Genomic DNA, 24,005 nt, shown 5'->3' on the forward strand with positions numbered 1-24,005 from the left:
ACCAGATGGGGACATACCGGTTGTCATGGGAGACCACAACATGTTTATAACCGTTCCTCTTCAGTTCTATAAAACCAGATGGGGACATACCGGTTGTCATGGGAGACCACAACATGTTTATAACCGTTCCTCTTCAGTTCTATAAAACCAGATGGGGACATACCGGTTGTCATGGGAGACCACAACATGTTTATAACCGTTCCTCTTCAGTTCTATAAAACCAGATGGGGACATACCGGTTGTCATGGGAGACCACAACATGTTTATAACCGTTCCTCTTCAGTTCTATAAAACCAGATGGGGACATACCGGTTGTCATGGGAGACCACAACATGTTTATAACCGTTCCTCTTCAGTTCTATAAAACCAGATGGGGACATACCGGTTGTCATGGGAGACCACAACATGTTTATAACCGTTCCTCTTCAGTTCTATAAAACCAGATGGGGACATACCGGTTGTCATGGGAGACCACAACATGTTTATAACCGTTCCTCTTCAGTTCTATAAAACCAGATGGGGACATACCGGTTGTCATGGGAGACCACAACATGTTTATAACCGTTCCTCTTCAGTTCTATAAAACCAGATGGGGACATACCGGTTGTCATGGGAGACCACAACATGTTTATAACCGTTCCTCTTCAGTTCTATAAAACCAGATGGGGACATACCGGTTGTCATGGGAGACCACAACATGTTTATAACCGTTCCTCTTCAGTTCTATAAAACCAGATGGGGACATACCGGTTGTCATGGGAGACCACAACATGTTTATAACCGTTCCTCTTCAGTTCTATAAAACCAGATGGGGACATACCGGTTGTCATGGGAGACCACAACATGTTTATAACCGTTCCTCTTCAGTTCTATAAAACCAGATGGGGACATACCGGTTGTCATGGGAGACCACAACATGTTTATAACCGTTCCTCTTCCTGCGTTCTCTGTTTTGATAAGACATGTGGGAGCTTGTCAGCCCATATCATGGGAAAATCAAAAGAAATCAGCCAAGACCTCAGAAAAAAATTGTAGACCTCCACAAGTCTGGTTAATCTTTGAGAGCAATTTCCAAACGCCTGAAGGGACCACATTCATCTGTACAAACAATGGTATGCAAGTATAAACACCATGGGACCACACAGCCGTCATACCGCTCAGGAAGGAGACGTGTTCTGTCTCCTAGAGATGAACGCACTTTGGTGTGAAAAGTGCAAATCAATCCCAGAACAACAGCAAAGGAACTTGTGAAGATGCTGGAGGAAAGAGGTACACAAGTATCTATATCCACAGTAAAACGAGTCCTATATTGACATAACATGAGAGGCCGCTCAGCAAGGAAGAAGCCACTGCTCCAAAACCGCCATAAAAAAGCCAGACTACGGTTTGCAACTGGACATGCGGACAAAGATCGTCGTTTTTGGAGAAATGTCCTCTGGTCTGATGAAACAACAATAGAACTGTTTGGCCATAATGACCATCGTTATGTTTGGAGGAAAAAGGGGGAGGCTTGCAAGCCGAAGAACACCATCCCAACCATGAAGCACGGGGGTGGCAGCATCATGTTGTGGGGGTGCTTTGCTGCAGGAGGGACTGGTGTACTTCACAAAATAGATGACATCATGAGAGAAGAGGAAAATTATGTGGATATATTGAAGCAACATCTCAAGACATCTGTCAGGAGGTTAAAGCTTGGTTGCAAATGGGTCTTCCAAATGGACAATGACCCCAAGCATACTTCCAAAGTTGTGGCAAAATGGCTTAAGGACAACAAAGTCAAGGTATTGGAGTGGCCATCACAAAGCCCTGACCTCAATCCTATAGAACATTTGTGGGCAGAACTGAAAAAGCGTGTGCGAGCAAGGAGGCCCACAAACCTGACTCAGTTATACCAGCTCTGTCAGGAGGAATGGGCCAAAATTCACCCAACTTATTGTGGGAAGCTTGTGGAAGGCTACCCGAAACTTTTGACCCAAATTACACAATTTAAAGGTAATGCTACCAAATACTAATTGAGTGTATGTAAACTTCTGACCCACTGGGAATGTGATGAAAGATATACAAGATGAAATAAATCATTCTCTGTACTATTATTCTGACAATAAAGTGGTGATCCTAACTGATCCTAATTTTTACTAGGATTAAATGTCAGGAATTGTGAGAATGGAGTTTAAATGTATTTTGCTAAGGTGTATGTAAACTTCTGACTTCAACTGTGTTGTGTGTGTGTGTGTTATCCGAGCAGCAACTAAAGCACTCCAACCTTGTGAACCTGATTGAGGTGTTCAGGCGTAAACGTAAGCTACACCTGGTGTTTGAGTATTGTGATCACACCGTCCTCAACGAGCTGGACCGATACCCCAGAGGGTGAGTACTGGCTCTCTACACACACACGCTCTCTCTGTCTCACACACGCTCTCTCTACACACACGCTCTCTCTGTCTCACACACGCTCTCTCTACACACACGCTCTCTCTGTCTCACACACGCTCTCTCTACACACACGCTCTCTCTGTCTCACACACGCTCTCTCTGTCTCACACACGCTCTCTCTGTCTCACACACGCTCTCTCTACACACACGCTCTCTCTACACACACGCTCTCTCTACACACACGCTCTCTCTACACACACGCTCTCTCTACACACACGCTCTCTCTACACACACGCTCTCTCTGTCTCACACACGCTCTCTCTGTCTCACACACGCTCTCTCTGTCTCACACACGCTCTCTCTACACACACGCTCTCTCTACACACACGCTCTCTCTACACACACACGCTCTCTCTACACACACACGCTCTCTCTGTCTCACACACGCTCTCTCTACACACACACGCTCTCTCTACACACACGCTCTCTCTACACACACGCTCTCTCTCACTACACACACGCTCTCTCTCACTACACACACGCTCTCTCTCACTACACACACGCTCTCTCTACACACACGCTCTCTCTACACACACGCTCTCTCTACACACACGCTCTCTCTCTCTACACACACGCTCTCTCTCTCTACACACACGCTCTCTCTCACTACACACACGCTCTCTCTCACTACACACACGCTCTCTCTCACTACACACACGCTCTCTCTACACACACGCTCTCTCTCTCTACACACACGCTCTCTCTACACACACGCTCTCTCTACACACACGCTCTCTCTACACACACGCTCTCTCTACACACACGCTCTCTGTCTCACACACGCTCTCTCTACACACACGCTCTCTCTACACACACGCTCTCTCTACACACACGCTCTCTGTCTCACACACGCTCTCTCTACACACACGCTCTCTCTACACACACGCTCTCTCTACACACACGCTCTCTCTCACTACACACACGCTCTCTCTCACTACACACACGCTCTCTCTACACACACGCTCTCTCTACACACACGCTCTCTCTACACACACGCTCTCTGTCTCACACACGCTATCTCTACACACACGCTCTCTCTACACACACGCTCTCTCTACACACACACGCTCTCTCTACACACACACGCTCTCTCTGTCTCACACACGCTCTCTCTACACACACACGCTCTCTCTACACACACGCTCTCTCTACACACACGCTCTCTCTCACTACACACACGCTCTCTCTCACTACACACACGCTCTCTCTACACACACACGCTCTCTCTACACACACGCTCTCTCTACACACACGCTCTCTCTCACTACACACACGCTCTCTCTCACTACACACACGCTCTCTCTCACTACACACACGCTCTCTCTACACACACGCTCTCTCTACACACACGCTCTCTCTCACTACACACACGCTCTCTCTCACTACACACACGCTCTCTCTCACTACACACACGCTCTCTCTCACTACACACACGCTCTCTCTCACTACACACACGCTCTCTCTCACTACACACACGCTCTCTCTCACTACACACACGCTCTCTCTCACTACACACACGCTCTCTCTCTCTACACACACGCTCTCTCTACACACACGCTCTCTCTACACACACGCTCTCTCTACACACACGCTCTCTCTACACACACGCTCTCTCTACACACACGCTCTCTCTACACACACGCTCTCTCTGTCTCACACACGCTCTCTCTGTCTCACACACGCTCTCTCTACACACACGCTCTCTCTACACACACGCTCTCTCTACACACACACGCTCTCTCTACACACACACGCTCTCTCTGTCTCACACACGCTCTCTCTACACACACACGCTCTCTCTACACACACGCTCTCTCTACACACACGCTCTCTCTCACTACACACACGCTCTCTCTCACTACACACACGCTCTCTCTCACTACACACACGCTCTCTCTACACACACGCTCTCTCTACACACACGCTCTCTCTACACACACGCTCTCTCTCTCTACACACACGCTCTCTCTCTCTACACACACGCTCTCTCTCACTACACACACGCTCTCTCTCACTACACACACGCTCTCTCTCACTACACACACGCTCTCTCTACACACACGCTCTCTCTCTCTACACACACGCTCTCTCTACACACACGCTCTCTCTACACACACGCTCTCTCTACACACACGCTCTCTCTACACACACGCTCTCTGTCTCACACACGCTCTCTCTACACACACGCTCTCTCTACACACACGCTCTCTCTACACACACGCTCTCTGTCTCACACACGCTCTCTCTACACACACGCTCTCTCTACACACACGCTCTCTCTACACACACGCTCTCTCTCACTACACACACGCTCTCTCTCACTACACACACGCTCTCTCTACACACACGCTCTCTCTACACACACGCTCTCTCTACACACACGCTCTCTGTCTCACACACGCTATCTCTACACACACGCTCTCTCTACACACACGCTCTCTCTACACACACACGCTCTCTCTACACACACACGCTCTCTCTGTCTCACACACGCTCTCTCTACACACACACGCTCTCTCTACACACACGCTCTCTCTACACACACGCTCTCTCTCACTACACACACGCTCTCTCTCACTACACACACGCTCTCTCTACACACACACGCTCTCTCTACACACACGCTCTCTCTACACACACGCTCTCTCTCACTACACACACGCTCTCTCTCACTACACACACGCTCTCTCTCACTACACACACGCTCTCTCTACACACACGCTCTCTCTACACACACGCTCTCTCTCACTACACACACGCTCTCTTCTCACTACACACACGCTCTCTCTCACTACACACACGCTCTCTCTCACTACACACACGCTACGCTCTCTCTCACTACACACACGCTCTCTCTCACTACACACACGCTCTCTCTCACTACACACACGCTCTCTCTCTCTACACACACGCTCTCTCTACACACACGCTCTCTCTACACACACGCTCTCTCTACACACACGCTCTCTCTACACACACGCTCTCTCTACACACACGCTCTCTCTACACACACGCTCTCTCTGTCTCACACACGCTCTCTCTGTCTCACACACGCTCTCTCTACACACACGCTCTCTCTACACACACGCTCTCTCTACACACACACGCTCTCTCTACACACACACGCTCTCTCTGTCTCACACACGCTCTCTCTACACACACACGCTCTCTCTACACACACGCTCTCTCTACACACACGCTCTCTCTCACTACACACACGCTCTCTCTCACTACACACACGCTCTCTCTACACACACGCTCTCTCTACACACACGCTCTCTCTACACACACGCTCTCTCTCTCTACACACACGCTCTCTCTACACACACGCTCTCTCTCACTACACACACGCTCTCTCTCACTACACACACGCTCTCTCTCACTACACACACGCTCTCTCTACACACACGCTCTCTCTCTCTACACACACGCTCTCTCTACACACACGCTCTCTCTACACACACGCTCTCTCTACACACACGCTCTCTCTACACACACGCTCTCTGTCTCACACACGCTCTCTCTACACACACGCTCTCTCTACACACACGCTCTCTCTACACACACACGCTCTCTCTACACACACACGCTCTCTCTGTCTCACACACGCTCTCTCTACACACACACGCTCTCTCTACACACACGCTCTCTCTACACACACGCTCTCTCTCACTACACACACGCTCTCTCTCACTACACACACGCTCTCTCTCACTACACACACGCTCTCTCTACACACACGCTCTCTCTACACACACGCTCTCTGTCTACACACGCTCTCTCTACACACACGCTCTCTCTACACACACGCTCTCTCTACACACCACGCTCTCTCTACACACACACGCTCTCTCTCACACCACACGCTCTCTCTACACACACACGCTCTCTCTACACACACGCTCTCTCTACACACACGCTCTCTCTCACTACACACACGCTCTCTCTCACTACACACACGCTCTCTCTTCACTACACACACGCTCTCTCTACTACACACACACGCTCTCTCTACACACACGCTCTCTCTACACACACGCTCTCTCTCACTACACACACGCTCTCTCTCACTGACACACACGCTCTCTCTCACTACACACACGCTCTCTCTACACACACGCTCTCTCTACACACACGCTCTCTCTCACTACACACACGCTCTCTCTCACTACACACACGCTCTCTCTCACTACACACACGCTCTCTCTCACTACACACACGCTCTCTCTCACTACACACACGCTCTCTCTCACTACACACACGCTCTCTCTCACTACACACACGCTCTCTCTCACTACACACACGCTCTCTCTCCTCTCTCTACACACACGCTCTCTCTACACACACGCTCTCTCTACACACACGCTCTCTCTACACACACGCTCTCTCTACACACACGCTCTCTCTACACACACGCTCTCTCTACACACACGCTCTCTCTACACACACGCTCTCTCTACACACACGCTCTCTGTCTCACACACGCTCTCTCTCTCTCTACACACACGCTCTCTCTACACACACGCTCTCTCTACACACACGCTCTCTGTCTCACACACGCTCTCTCTCTCTACACACACGCTCTCTCTACACACACGCTCTCTCTACACACAGGCTCTCTCTACACACACGCTCTCTGTCTCACACACGCTCTCTCTACACACACGCTCTCTGTCTCACACACGCTCTCTCTCTCTACACACACGCTCTCTCTACACACACGCTCTCTCTACACACACGCTCTCTCTACACACACGCTCTCTCTCTACACACACGCTCTCTCTACACACACGCTCTCTGTCTCACACACGCGCTCTCTCTCTACACACACGCTCTCTCTACACACAGGCTCTCTCTACACACACGCTCTCTGTCTCACACACGCTCTCTCTCTCTACACACACGCTCTCTCTACACACACGCTCTCTCTACACACAGGCTCTCTCTACACACACGCTCTCTGTCTCACACACGCTCTCTCTACACACACGCTCTCTGTCTCACACACGCTCTCTCTCTCTACACACACGCTCTCTCTACACACACGCTCTCTCTACACACAGGCTCTCTCTACACACACGCTCTCTGTCTCACACACGCTCTCTCTACACACACGCTCTCTGTCTCACACACGCTCTCTCTACACACACGCTCTCTGTCTCACACACGCTCTCTCTACACACAGGCTCTCTCTACACACACGCTCTCTGTCTCACACACGCTCTCTCTACACACACGCTCTCTGGTCTCACACACGCTCTCTCTACACACACGCTCTCTCTACACACACGCTCTCTCTAACCACGCTCTCTCTACACACACGCTCTCTGTCTCACACACGCTCTTCTCTACACACACGCTCTCTCTACACACCACGCTCTCTCTACACACACGCTCTCTCTACACACACGCTCTCTGTCTCACACACGCTCTCTCTACACACACGCTCTCTGTCTCACACACGCTCTCTCTACACACACGCTCTCTGTCTCACACACGCTCTCTCTACACACAGGCTCTCTCTACACACACGCTCTCTGTCTCACACACGCTCTCTCTACACACACGCTCTCTGTCTCACACACGCTCTCTCTACACACACGCTCTCTCTACACACACGCTCTCTCTACACACGCTCTCTCTACACACACGCTCTCTGTCTCACACACGCTCTCTCTACACACACGCTCTCTCTACACACACGCTCTCTCTACACACACGCTCTCTCTACACACACACGCTCTCTCTACACACACGCTCTCTCTACACACACACGCTCTCTCTACACACACGCTCTCTCTACACACACGCTCTCTCTACACACACGCTCTCTCTAACACACGCTCTCTCTACACACACGCTCTCTGTCTCACACACGCTCTCTCTACCACACACGCTCTCTCTACACACACGCTCTCTCTACACCACGCTCTCTCTACACACACACGCTCTCTCTACACACACGCTCTCTTCTACACACACACGCTCTCTCTACACCACGCTCTCTGTCTCACACAGGCTCTCTCTACACACTCTCTCTGTCTCACCACAGGCTCTCTCTACACACACGCTCTCTCTACACACACACGCTCTCTCTACACACACGCTCTCTCTACAACACACCACGCTCTCTCTACACACACGCTCTCTCTACACACACACGTGCTCTATCTACACACACGCTCTCTCTACACACACACGCTCTCTCTACACACACGCTCTCTCTACACACACACGCTCTCTCTACACACACGCTCTCTCTACACACACGCTCTCTCTACAACACACGCTCTCTCTACACACACGCTCTCTCTACACACACACGCTCTCTCTACACACACCGCTCTCTCTACACACACGCTCTCTCTACACACACGCTCTCTCTCACTACACACACGCTCTCTCTCACTACACACACGCTCTCTCTACACACACACGCTCTCTCTACACACACGCTCTCTCTACACACACGCTCTCTCTCACTACACACACGCTCTCTCTCACTACACACACGCTCTCTCTCACTACACACACGCTCTCTCTACACACACGCTCTCTCTACACACAACGCTCTCTCTCACTACACACACGCTCTCTCTCACTACACACACGCTCTCTCTCACTACACACACGCTCTCTCTCACTACACACCACGCTCTCTCTCACTACACACACGCTCTCTCTCACTACACACACGCTCTCTCTCACTACACACACGCTCTCTCTCTCTACACACACGCTCTCTTCTACACACACGCTCTCTCTACACACACGCTCTCTCTACACACACGCTCTCTCTACACACACGCTCTCTCTACACACACGCTCTCTACACACACGCTCTCTACACACACGCTCTCTCTGTCTCACACACGCTCTCTCTGTCTCACACACGCTCTCTCTACACACACGCTCTCTCTACACACACGCTCTCTCTACACACACACGCTCTCTCTACACACACACGCTCTCTCTGTCTCACACACGCTCTCTCTACACACACACGCTCTCTCTACACACACGCTCTCTCTACACACACGCTCTCTCTCACTACACACACGCTCTCTCTCACTACACACACGCTCTCTCTACACACACGCTCTCTCTACACACACGCTCTCTCTACACACACGCTCTCTCTCTCTACACACACGCTCTCTCTACACACACGCTCTCTCTCACTACACACACGCTCTCTCTCACTACACACACGCTCTCTCTCACTACACACACGCTCTCTCTACACACACGCTCTCTCTAAACACACGCTCTCTCTACACACACGCTCTCTCTACACACACGCTCTCTCTACACACACGCTCTCTCTCTCTACACACACGCTCTCTCTACACACACGCTCTCTCTCACTACACACACGCTCTCTCTCACTACACACACGCTCTCTCTCACTACACACACGCTCTCTCTACACACACGCTCTCTCTCTCTACACACACGCTCTCTCTACACACACGCTCTCTCTACACACACGCTCTCTCTACACACACGCTCTCTCTACACACACGCTCTCTGTCTCACACACGCTCTCTCTACACACACGCTCTCTCTACACACACGCTCTCTCTACACACACACACTCTCTCTACACACACACGCTCTCTCTGTCTCACACACGCTCTCTCTACACACACACGCTCTCTCTACACACACGCTCTCTCTACACACACGCTCTCTCTCACTACACACACGCTCTCTCTCACTACACACACGCTCTCTCTCACTACACACACGCTCTCTCTACACACACGCTCTCTCTACACACACGCTCTCTGTCTCACACACGCTCTCTCTACACACACGCTCTCTCTACACACACGCTCTCTCTACACACACGCTCTCTCTACACACACACGCTCTCTCTACACACACGCTCTCTCTGTCTCACACACGCTCTCTCTACACACACACGCTCTCTCTACACACACGCTCTCTCTACACACACGCTCTCTCTCACTACACACACGCTCTCTCTCACTACACACACGCTCTCTCTCACTACACACACGCTCTCTCTACACACACACGCTCTCTCTACACACACGCTCTCTCTACACACACGCTCTCTCTCACTACACACACGCTCTCTCTCACTACACACACGCTCTCTCTCACTACACACACGCTCTCTCTACACACACGCTCTCTCTACACACACGCTCTCTCTCACTACACACACGCTCTCTCTCACTACACACACGCTCTCTCTCACTACACACACGCTCTCTCTCACTACACACACGCTCTCTCTCACTACACACACGCTCTCTCTCACTACACACACGCTCTCTCTCACTACACACACGCTCTCTCTCTACACACACGCTCTCTCTACACACACGCTCTCTCTACACACACGCTCTCTCTACACACACGCTCTCTCTACACACACGCTCTCTCTACACACACGCTCTCTCTACACACACGCTCTCTCTACACACACGCTCTCAGTCTCACACACGCTCTCTCTCTCTCTACACACACGCTCTCTCTACACACACGCTCTCTCTACACACACGCTCTCTGTCTCACACACGCTCTCTCTCTCTACACACACGCTCTCTCTACACACACGCTCTCTCTACACACAGGCTCTCTCTACACACACGCTCTCTGTCTCACACACGCTCTCTCTACACACACGCTCTCTGTCTCACACACGCTCTCTCTCTCTACACACACGCTCTCTCTACACACACGCTCTCTCTACACACACGCTCTCTCTACACACACGCTCTCTCTCTACACACACGCTCTCTCTACACACACGCTCTCTGTCTCACACACGCGCTCTCTCTCTACACACACGCTCTCTCTACACACAGGCTCTCTCTACACACACGCTCTCTGTCTCACACACGCTCTCTCTCTCTACACACACGCTCTCTCTACACACACGCTCTCTCTACACACAGGCTCTCTCTACACACACGCTCTCTGTCTCACACACGCTCTCTCTACACACACGCTCTCTGTCTCACACACGCTCTCTCTCTCTACACACACGCTCTCTCTACACACACGCTCTCTCTACACACAGGCTCTCTCTACACACACGCTCTCTGTCTCACACACGCTCTCTCTACACACACGCTCTCTGTCTCACACACGCTCTCTCTACACACACGCTCTCTGTCTCACACACGCTCTCTCTACACACAGGCTCTCTCTACACACACGCTCTCTGTCTCACACACGCTCTCTCTACACACACGCTCTCTGTCTCACACACGCTCTCTCTACACACACGCTCTCTCTACACACACGCTCTCTCTACACACACGCTCTCTCTACACACACACGCTCTCTCTACACACACGCTCTCTCTACACACACACGCTCTCTCTACACACACGCTCTCTCTACACACACGCTCTCTCTACACACACGCTCTCTCTACACACACGCTCTCTCTACACACACGCTCTCTTCTCACACACGCTCTCTCTACACACACGCTCTCTCTACACACACGCTCTCTCTACACACACGCTCTCTCTACACACACACGCTCTCTCTACACACACGCTCTCTCTACACACACACGCTCTCTCTACACACACGCTCTCTGTCTCACACAGGCTCTCTCTACACACTCTCTCTCTCACACACGCTCTCTCTACACACACGCTCTCTCTACACACACACGCTCTCTCTACACACACACGCTCTCTCTACACACACACGCTCTCTCTACACACACACGCTCTCTCTACACACACACGCTCTCTCTACACACACACGCTCTCTCTACACACACACGCTCTCTCTACACACACACGCTCTCTCTACACACACACGCTCTCTCTACACACACACGCTCTCTCTACACACACACGCTCTCTCTCTACACACACACACTCTCTCTACACACACACTCTCTCTACACACTCTCTCTGTCTAATTCTTTAGATAGTTTATTTGTCTCCCTGCTGTTTATCTGTATATATTTTGTTTGTTTTTATTGAACCTTTATTTAACCATGTCAGTTAAGAACAAATAGGAACATTATTTACAATGACAGCCTAGGAACAGTGGGTTAACTGCCTTGTTCAGGGGGCGAACAACAGATTGTTACCTTGTCAGCTCGGGGATTCGATCTAGCAACCTTTAGGTTACTGGCGAAACGCCCTAACCACAAGGCTACCTGCCGCCCCTTATAGTGTCTCCCCTGCTGATAATCTATGACCTGTATATAGTGTCTCCCCTGCTGATAATCTATGACCTGTATATAGGGTCTCCCCTGCTGATAGCCACAGTGTTTGGCTGTTACCACGGAGACTAACCTGCTCGTTGCGGAATGTTTACAGCGATGCAGTCCCAGAATGCTGTGTTGGCTGACAGGGAGGGAGGTGGAGTTGTAGGAACACACACACACACACACACACACACACACACACAGTTAATAGAGGTGCCTGCCTCACTCCCATGGGGGGGCTGTAAGGGTTTCATGGGGGGCTCAGCCACAGGAAGGGGGATGGAGATTGTTTATGTCCCAAGTGGCACCCTATTCCCTATATAGTGCACTACTTTTGACCTGAGCCCTATTCCCTATATAGTGCACTACTTTAGACCAGAGCCCTATTGGTTCCAGTCAAAAGTAGTGCACTATATAGGGAGACATTTAGGATGCATCCATGGCTATTAAATCACCAGTTGTAAGGCTGGATTTAGCCATCTCCATGGCAACACTGATGGATGGGCTTCTGGACTACAGTTTACAATAGGAGAGGGGGAGGGGGGACAGAGGTGGCAAGAGGGAGGTAGGGAGAAGAGGGGGGGAGAGAGAGAGAGTGGAGGGGGAGAAAGAGGTGGAGAGAGGGAGGTAGGGAGAAGAGGGAGGAGGGGGAGAGAGAGAGAGAGAGGGGAGGGGAAGAGGGAGGAGGGGGAGAGGAAGGGGAGGGGGAGAGAGAGGGAGGAGAGAGAGAGGTGGAGAGAGGGAGGTAGGGAGAAGAGGGGGAGAGAGGGAGAAGAGAGGGAGAGAGAGAGGGGGAGGGAGGGAGGGAGAGGGGGGAGAGAGGGAGGGGGAGAAAGAGGTGGAGAGAGGGAGGTAGGGAGAAGAGGGGGGGAGAGAGAGAAATACACACTTCCCACAGGGCCAGGTGGTGAGACAGGGATGCAGCTTGAGCCCCACCCTCTTCAACATATATATCAACGAATTGGTGAGGGCACTAGAACAGTCTGCAGCACCCGGCCTCACCCTACTAGAATCCAAAGTCAAATGTCTGCTGTTTGCTGATGATCTGGTGCTTCTGTCACCAACCAAGGAGGGCCTACAGCAACACCTAGATCTTCTGCACAGATTCTGACAGACCTGGGCCCTGACAGTAAATCTCAGTAAGACAAAAAATAATGGTGTTCCAAAAAAGATCCAGTTGCCAGCACGACCAGGACCACAAATACAAATTCCATCTAGACACTGTTGCCTTAGAGCACACAAAAAACTATACATAGCTTGGCCTAAACATCAGCGCCACAGGTAACTTCCACAAAGCTGTGAACGATCTGAGAGACAAGGCAAGAAGGGCCTTCTATGCCATCAAAAGGAACATAAAATTCGACATACCAATTAGGATCTGGCTAAAAACACTTGAATCCGTCATAGAACCCATTGCCCTTTATGGTTGTGAGGTCTGGGGTCCGCTCACCAACCAAGACTTCACAAAATGGGACAAACACGAAATTGAGACTCTGCACGCAGAATTCTGCAAAAAATATCCTCCGTGTACAACGTAGAACACCAAATAATGCACGCAGAGCAGAATTAGGCCGATACCCACTAATTATCAAAATCCAGAAAATGTCTGTTAAATTCTACAACCACCTAAAAGGAAGTGATTCCCAAACCTTCCATAACAAAGCCATCACCTACAGAGAGATGAACCTGGAGAAGAGTCCCCTAAGCAAGCTGGTCCTGGGGCTCTGTTCACAAACACAAACACACCCTACAGAGCCCCAGGACAGAATTAGACCCAACCAAATCATGAGAAAACAAAAAGATAATTACTTGACACATTGGAAAGAATGAACAAAAAAACTGAGCAAACTAGAATGCTATTTGGCCCTAAACAGAGAGTACACAGTGGCAGAATACCTGACCAGTGTGACTGACCCTAAACAGAGAGTACACAGTGGCAGAATACCTGACCACTGTGACTGACCCTAAACAGAGAGTACACAGCGGCAGAATACCTGACCAGTGTGACTTAAAAAAATTCAATAAAAATGTAAAACCTTAATTTAACCAGGAAGGGCTCATTGAGATTAAAATCTCTTTTTCAAGAGCGCCCTGGCCAAGATAGGCAGCACCAAGTCATTACAAAAAAATTACAGACATACAACATGAAAAACTACAAGTAATCTAGTAAAAACCATTGAATTCACAAGAGTATAAAACAGCTAATTAAAAACATTGACAGGTCAGGGAATCAGCCTCAAAATCCTTCATCAGTGATTTAAAAACACCAATCGGGACAAGTTCTTCCAGTTTAAAAGTATTTTGTAAGGTGTTCCAAGACGATGGCGCAGAGGACATAAAAGCCCTTTTACCAAACTCAGTTCGGACATTTGGAAGTTAGCAGGATAAAGTCCAGTGAACAAAGAGAGTACCCACCACATTTCTGAACAATAAAAACGTCAAAATAAAAAGGTAGTAAACCCCAAATGGTTTTGTAAATAAAAGTATACCAGTGCCTGAGCCTACGAGTTACTAGAGAAGGCCAGCCAACCCTGGTATGCAAAGTGCAGTGGTGCGTAAGGGTTTTGCAGTTTAAAATACATCTCAAAGTGACACGGTAAAAGGTGTCAATTGATCTCAAACACTGAGCTGAAGCATTCATATATAAAATATCCCCATAGTCTAGTAAAGGCATAAATGTAGCTGATACTAGCCTCCTTCTGGCTTCAAAAGAAAAACAGGCCTTATTCCTAAAATAAATTCTAATTTCAGCTTCTATTTTTTTGTAAGTTGTTGAATATGCAATTTAAAAGAGAGGCCGTCATCAATTAAAATTCCAAGATATTTATATGAGGTTACAGCCTCAATCTCCTTGCCCTGACAGGTAGTAATAGATGAAAGGTTCAGGGGTCTATTTCTTGTATTAGAAAACACCATTAGTTTAGTTTTGTCAGTATTGAGGATAAGCTTCAATTGACACAAGGTATGTTGAACAGTATAAAAAGCAGTTTGCAAGTTCTGGAAAGCTTTTGTAAGAGACGAGGCATAACAGTAAATAACAGTATCATCAGCATAAAAATGAAGTTGTGCATTTTGGAAATTTCTGTCTAAATCGTTTATATAAATAGTGAATAAGAGAGGACCAAGTACATAGCCTTGGGGCACACCATTAAAGACAGACAATTTAACAGACATAAGCCCATCAAATTGAGTTCACTGAGTTCTATCAGACAGATAGTTAGCAAACCATGCAACTGCATGCTCTGAAAGACCTACACTCGACAATCTCTGCCTTAGTATAGCATGATCAACTGTATCAAAAGCCTCAATAAAATGTGAGACACAGTGCTGTTTTTTGTCAAGGGCTTCAGTGATATAATTTAAAACCTTCATGGCTGCTGTAATTGTGCTATGTTTCTTCCTGAAGCCTAAATAGGATTCTTCCTGAAGCCTAAATAGAGTTAGTAAATAAAAACTATTTTAGCTGTTCACTCACAAGGGGTTCAAGTATTTTCACCAGGGGTGACAGCTTTGAGATTGGCCTATACTTATTTAAAAGAGTTGGATCTCCCCCTTTTAAAAGTGGTAGGACAAATGCTGATTTCCAGATATTTGGAATTTCAGTGGTTCAGCTATGAAATCAGCTGCCAAATTTAAAAAGCAGGGATCCAAAAGATCAGGACCTGCAGGCTTTCTCTGATCTAAGGATTTCAGGACTTTATGTAACTCCTGCACTGAGATTGGAAAAAAGTTAAAAGTTTGACCAGCTCTCACTGGTTCATCCACACAGGGTTGGACAGAGGACACTGGTTCATCCACACAGGGTTGGACAGAGACAGAGGATTGTCCACAAAATGAGGTGGAAACTGAGCTGCACTTCCTACCCTCCTGCCCCAATGTATGACCATATTAGAGAGACATATTTCCCTCAGATTACACAGATCCACAAAGAATTAGAAAACAAACCCAATTTTGATAAACTCCCATATCTACTGGGTGAAATACCACAGTGTGCCATCACAGCATCAAGATTTGTGACCTGTTGCTACAACCAGTGAAGAACAAACACCAAATACAATCCATATTTCTGTTTATTTATTTTCCCTTTTGTACTTTAACCAGTTGAACATCGTTACAACACCGTATATAGACATCATATGACATTTTCCCTAGTGTAATGTTTACCTTTCACATTGTTTATCTATTTCACTTGCTTTGGCAATGTTAAGATGTTTCCCGATGACAATAAAACCCTTTAAATTGAATTGAATAATATAATTATAATCAGCCACTATAAACATCAGCTGACTTTAGCCACTGCTAGCTAATAATCAGTGGAAGTCACAGAGCAAAACTTTTATTTTTTAAATATATATTTTTTTAATTACAGGTTGTCTTAAACTGCAGTCAGAGATTAGCGCCAGCAATCTGATGCTCTGTACCTGACTTTGTGTTTATTAGTCACAGAATGACAGACATACAGTCCTGAAAATTATAATTGAATTAAATGAAATCTATAACTGTAAAAATATATCTGTGTTATTTGGCTGTCTTTTCTTTAACTTCCAGTGTTCCAGAACATCTGGTAAAAAGCATCACCTGGCAGACACTCCAGGCTGTCAACTTCTGTCATAAACAGAACGTAAGTGGTTTTCCCTACTTTTTCACTGTTTTTCACCGTCGCTCCTCTACCCAAACCGCTGTTTCACTAGCATTCCAGTCTCCTGGCTGCCCAGACGTTACTCTTTCACTGAGACACAACAAACCGCCACGGGGACCCTTTTTTTAACAGTCAAGCTGCACAGCCAAAGTCCGGATATGGAGTGTATTCATTATTGCACACCGTTGCAAAATGTTTTAGAACAGAAAAAAAACCAAGTGTTTCTCATTGGACAAATTCGGGTAGTTCCCTACCACTTTTGGCCCGTTTGTTTCTGTTTGGTTCCTAGTGAATACACCTGCCTGATCTGCTGCATGTCTTCTCTAGCCTGGCAAAGTCCCGTCTTCTCTAGCCTGGCAAAGTACCGTCTTCTCTAGCCTGGCAATGTCCCATCTTCTCTAGCCTGGCAAAGTCCCATCTTCTCTAACCTGGCAATGTCCCATCTTCTCTAACCTGGCAATGTCCCGTCTTCTCTAGCCTGGCAAAGTCCCGTCTTCTCTAGCCTGGCAAAGTCCCGTCTTCTCTAGCCTGGCAAAGTCCCGTCTTCTCTAGCCTGGCAAAGTTCCGTCTTCTCTAGCCTGGCAATGTCCCGTCTTCTCTAGCCTGGCAATGTCCCGTCTTCTCTAGCCTGGCAAAGTCCCGTCTTCTCTAGCCTGGCAAAGTACCGTCTTCTCTAGCCTGGCAAAGTACCGTCTTCTCTAGCCTGGCAATGTCCCGTCTTCTCTAGCCTGGCAATGTCCCATCTTCTCTAGCCTGGCAAAGTCCCGTCATCTCTAGCCTGGCAATGTCCCATCTTCTCTAGCCTGGCAATGTCCCGTCTTCTCTAGCCTGGCAATGTCCCATCTTCTCTAGCCTGGCAATGTCCCGTCTTCTCTAGCCTGGCAAAGTACCGTCTTCTCTAGCCTGGCAAAGTACCGGATCTGTTTGTGTTGTCTTGTCACATCGTAACAGTGTAGCATAGCCTGGTCCCAGGTCTGTTTGTGTTGTTTTGTCACATCGTAACAGTGTAACATAGTCTGGTCCCAGGTCTGTTTGTGTTGACTTGTCACATCGTAACAGTGTAACATAGCCTGGTCCCAGGTCTGTTTGTGTTGTCTTGTCACATCGTAACAGTGTAACATAGCCTGGTCCCAGATCTGTTTGTGTTGTCTTGTCACATCGTAACAGTGTAACATAGCCTGGTCCCAGGTCTGTTTGTGTTGTCTTGTCACATCGTAACAGTGTAACATAGCCTGGTCCCAGGTCTGTTTGTGTTGTCTTGTCACATCGTAACAGTGTAACATAGCCTGGTCCCAGGTCTGTTTGTGTTGTCTTGTCACATCGTAACAGTGTAACATAGCCTGGTCCCAGGTCTGTTTGTGTTGTCTTGTCACATCGTAACAGTGTAACATAGCCTGGTCCCAGGTCTGTTTGTGTTGTCTTGTTAATGATTTGCTTGACAATGACCATAGGAGTTGGCAAGACGGGACACAACAGCCTGGAAACCTCTTCTCGCGTATAGATCAACAACCGTACAAGACCACCACATGATCAGCTGTAGTTGAATGAAACGTCTGCCCTGGCTGGCACTGTTAAACGACTAACGTTTTGGTTGTTGTCTCCTGCAGTGCATCCACAGAGACGTGAAGCCCGAGAATATCCTCATCACTAAACAGCAGGTCATTAAGCTCTGTGACTTCGGATTCGCCAGGATCCTCAGTAAGTCTTTAAAAAAAAATGTTATGTCCCAAATGGCATCCTAATCACTATGAAGTGCTAAACATGTGTACTATGATCCATAGGTTTCTGGTCAAATGTAGTGCACTATGTAGGGAATATAGTATTATTTGGTACACTGTCATTATGATACTCCTTCCCTGTATGTTGTAGTGCTACTGTACTGTTACTGTTACTGTTTCTGTAGGTCTACTGCCACCTGGTGGACTCCTGTTGTAATACCACTGTCTTAACTTTCTGCCCACACCCATTGAAATCAACACTCATTCCATTTCTTACCAATTCTTTCCTCTTAGAGTCTTGTATCTAACCGCTTCCAGACTCGTGTGTGTTTTTTGGGGGGGAATAACACAAAACAGTAAAAATATGAATTTTTTATTCACTTTGAACGATGAAGTGATATTTATTCTGTTCTGTTCTATCCTATACCATTATATTCAAACTATCTGTCTATGTTGTGTAAAAGCCTGCTTATAATGCATTATAACCATATTATATTAAATGCATTATAACCATATTATATTAAATGCATTATACCATGCAGGCTTTAAGTCTTGTTCCTAAACAGAGATGTGTATCGATCTGTCCCTGCAGCCGGTCCATGTGACTACTACACAGACTATGTGGCAACGCGATGGTACCGGGCCCCTGAGCTGCTAGTGGGTGATACTCAGTATGGAGCCCCTGTTGATGTCTGGGCGCTGGGCTGTGTCTTCTCTGAGCTGCTCTCTGGCATCCCCCTCTGGCCCGGCAAGTCAGACATGGATCAGCTCTACCTCATCAGGAAGACATTGGGTAAGTGGGATTAATATAGCTAGGGTGCCCAAAATGGCCCCCTCCTCCCTTCATAGTGCACTACTGTTGGCACCCTATTCCCTTCATAGTGCACTACTGTTGGCACCCTACTCCCTTCATAGTGCACTACTGTTGGCACCCTGCTCCCTTCATAGTGCACTACTGTTGGCACCCTGCTCCCTTCATAGTGCACTACTGTTGGCACCCTGCTCCCTTCATAGTGCACTACTGTTGGCACCCTGCTCCCTTCATAGTGCACTACTGTTGGCACCCTATTCCCTTCATAGTGCACTACTGTTGGAACCCTATTCCCTTCATAGTGCACTACTGTTGGCACCCTGCTCCCTTCATAGTGCACTACTTGTGGCACCCTTCTCCCTTCATAGTGCACTACTTGTGGCACCCTATTCCCTTCATAGTGCACTACTGTTGGCACCCTACTCCCTTCATAGTGCACTACTGTTGGCACCCTATTCCCTTCATAGTGCACTACTGTTGGCACCCTGCTCCCTTCATAGTGCACTACTGTTGGCACCCTATTCCCTTCATAGTGCACTACTGTTGGCACCCTGCTCCCTTCATAGTGCACTACTTGTGGCACCCTGCTCCCTTCATAGTGCACTACTTGTGGCACCCTATTCCCTTCATAGTGCACTACTGTTGGCACCCTATTCCCTTCATAGTGCACTACTGTTGGCACCCTATTCCCTTCATAGTGCACTACTTTTGACCAGAGCCTGGAAATAGGGTGCTGTTTAAGACACAATCAATGGTTCAGTTAGTGACGTGTTATAACAGTTAGTGACGCGTTATAACAGCTAGTGACGCGTTATAACAGCTAGTGACGCGTTATAACAGCTAGTGACGCGTTATAACAGCTAGTGACGCGTTATAACAGCTAGTGATGCGTTATAACAGTTAGTGACGCGTTATAACAGTTAGTGACGTGTTATAACAGCTAGTGACGCGTTATAACAGCTAGTGACGCGTTATAACAGCTAGTGACGTGTTATAACAGTTAGTGACGCGTTATAACAGTTAGTGACGCGTTATAACAGTTAGTGACGCGTTATAACAGTTAGTGACGCGTTATAACAGTTAGTGACGTGTTATAACAGCTAGTGACGCGTTATAACAGTTAGTGACGCGTTATCACAGTTAGTGACGCGTTATAACAGTTAGTGACGCGTTATAACAGTTAGTGACGCGTTATAACAGTTAGTGACGCGTTATAACAGTTAGTGACGCGTTATGACAGCTAGTGACGCGTTATAACATCTAGTGATGCGTTATAACAGCTAGTGACGCGTTATAACAGTTAGTGACGCGTTATAACAGCCAGTGACGCGTTATAACAGCCAGTGACGAGTTATAACAGCCAGTGATGCGTTATAACAGTTAGTGACGCGTTATAACAGTTAGTGACATGTTATAACAGTTAGTGACGCGTTATAACAGTTAGTGACGCGTTATAACAGTTAGTGACGCGTTATAACAGTTAGTGACGCGTTATAACAGTTAGTGACGCGTTATAACAGCTAGTGATGCGTTATAACAGTTAGTGACGCGTTATAACAGTTAGTGACGCGTTATAACAGCTAGTGATGTTATAACCATTAGTGACATGTTATAACAGCTAGTGATGCGTTATAACAGCTAGTGACGCGTTATAACAGCTAGTGACGCGTTATAACTGCTAGTGACGCGTTATAACTGCTAGTGACGCGTTATAACAGCTAGTGATGCGTTATAACAGTTAGTGACGTGTTATAACAGTTTTAGTGATGTGTTATAACAGTTAGTGACGTGTTATAACAGTTAGTGACGTGTTATAACAGCTAGTGACGCGTTATAACAGCTAGTGACGCGTTATAACAGCTAGTGACGCGTTATAACAGCTAGTGACGCGTTATAACAGTTAGTGACGCGTTATAACAGTTAGTGACGCGTTATAACAGTTAGTGACGCGTTATAACATATTTCTATTGAAGTACATCTGGAAAGGACGTGTACATTTTTACATACCAGTATATAATACCAGTATATAATACCAGTATATAATATCAGTATATAATACCAGTATATAATATCAGTATATAATATCAGTATATAATATCAGTATATAATATATAATACCAGTATATAATATCAGTATATAATATCAGTATATAATATCAGTATATAATATATAATATCAGTATATAATATATAATACCAGTATATAATATCAGTATATAATATCAGTATATAATATATAATACCAGTATATAATATCAGTATATAATATCAGTATATAATATCAGTATATAATACCAGTATATAATACCAGTATATAATACCAGTACCCTTTATTATCAGTAAACATGAGCTCCTCTGCCTGAGCACCTCCCATATGACCAACGAGCACCTCCCATATGACCAACGAGCACCTCCCATATGACCAACGAGCACCTCCCATATGACCAACGAGCACCTCCCATATGACCAACGAGCGCCTCCCATATGACCAACGAGCGCCTCCCATATGACCAACGAGCGCCTCCCATATGACCAACGAGCCCCTCCCATATGACCAACGAGCACCTCCCATATGAACAACGAGCACCTCCCATTTGACCAACGAGCACCTCCCATATGACCAACGAGCACCTCCCATATGACCAACGAGCACCTCCCATATGACCAACGAGCACCTCCCATATGACCAACGAGCACCTCCCATATGACCAACGAGCACCTCCCATATGACCAACGAGCCCCTCCCATATGACCAACGAGCCCCTCCCATATGACCAACGAGCCCCTCCCATATGACCACCGAGCCCCTCCCATATGACCAACGAGCACCTCCCATATGACCAACGAGCACCTCCCATATGACCAACGAGCACCTCCCATATGACCAACGAGCACCTCCCATATGACCAACGAGCACCTCCCATATGACCGACCAACGAGCACCTCCCATATGACCGACCAACGAGCACCTCCCATATGACCGACCAACGAGCACCTCCCATATGACCAACGAGCACCTCCCATATGACCAACGAGCACCTCCCATATGACCGACCAACGAGCACCTCCCATATGACCAACGAGCACCTCCCATATGACCAACGAGCACCTCCCATATGACCAACAATGTCAAATGTAATGTAAAATACAAGGCTGTCGTCAGTGTCACATTACGTTCACCTGTTCCGGTGTGTTAGGTAAAGGAGAGAAGTAAGAGCTTTGTCTGTCTGTCTGTGTTTCTGTCTGTGTGTCTGTCTGTGTGTCTGTCTGTCTGTCTCTCTGTGTGTCTGTCTGTCTGTGTTTCTGTCTGTCTGTCTGTGTTTCTGTCTGTGTGTCTGTCTGTGTGTCTGTCTGTCTCTCTGTGTGTCTGTCTGTCTCTCTGTGTGTCTGTCTGTCTGTCTGTCTGTCTGTCTGTCTGTCTGTGTTTCTGTCTGTCTGTCTGTGTTTCTGTCTGTGTTTCTGTCTGTGTGTCTGTCTGTGTGTCTGTCTGTCTCTCTGTGTGTCTGTCTGTCTCTCTGTGTGTCTGTCTGTGTGTCTGTCTGTCTGTGTGTCTATCTGTGTGTCCATGTGTCTCCCTGTGTGTCTGTCTGTCTCTCTGTGTGTCTGTCTGTCTGTCTGTCTCTCTGTGTGTCTGTCTGTCTGTCTGTGTGTCTGTGTGTCTCTCTGTGTGTCTGTCTGTGTGTCTGCAGGAGACCTGATCCCCCGCCACCAGCAGGTATTCAATAAGAACCAGTTCTTCAGTGGAGTCTGCATCCCAGAGCCTCAGGAAATGGTGAGAACACACATATAATGATGATGCATCTACCAAATCAGTTTAAAACATATTGAGGAGCGTTCTGTATGTCAGGGTTCCCTACTGCCGCCCCCTTTAAGCTTCCCGTGGTCAATTTGAAGTCTACAAATGATTTGTAATTATGTTCCTGCCCTCTGACCATCCTCTCCGGCTGAATCTAGTTGATGATCCCTGCCGTATATATATATATATCTATCAAATCAGCGTTTATTTGTTATATACAACGGAGTATAAACTGTGCAATGAAATGCTTTCTCTCTGCCTTTATCATCCAATAGGAAACTCTGGAACTGAAATACCCCAACCTGTCATATCAAGCACTGAGTCTGATGAAGGTATGTCTTGTCTATCCGGCCAGTCACCTGCTGGCAATTTGTGTGGTAAAAATATCTGGT

The 24,005-nt window shown here is 47.6% G+C and overlaps 1 protein-coding gene across 3 annotated transcripts in view; it reads left to right on the plus strand.

Annotated features, from left to right (window-relative positions):
• cdkl1 (cyclin dependent kinase like 1 (CDC2 related kinase)) overlaps positions 1-24,005 on the plus strand; it is a 32,371-nt gene that overhangs the window by 6,502 nt on the left and 1,864 nt on the right. For all 3 annotated transcript variants that reach the window (XM_031829308.1, XM_031829309.1, XM_031829310.1), the window contains exons 3-8: positions 2,246-2,367; positions 17,198-17,270; positions 18,896-18,986; positions 19,599-19,799; positions 23,507-23,589; positions 23,889-23,945. In XM_031829308.1, the coding sequence (XP_031685168.1) occupies positions 2,246-2,367; positions 17,198-17,270; positions 18,896-18,986; positions 19,599-19,799; positions 23,507-23,589; positions 23,889-23,945 (627 nt within the window). The remainder of the gene's footprint in view (positions 1-2,245; positions 2,368-17,197; positions 17,271-18,895; positions 18,987-19,598; positions 19,800-23,506; positions 23,590-23,888; positions 23,946-24,005) is intronic.

This window comes from Oncorhynchus kisutch, linkage group LG7 (genome assembly GCF_002021735.2).
Source record: "Oncorhynchus kisutch isolate 150728-3 linkage group LG7, Okis_V2, whole genome shotgun sequence".
NCBI lineage: Eukaryota > Metazoa > Chordata > Actinopteri > Salmoniformes > Salmonidae > Oncorhynchus > Oncorhynchus kisutch.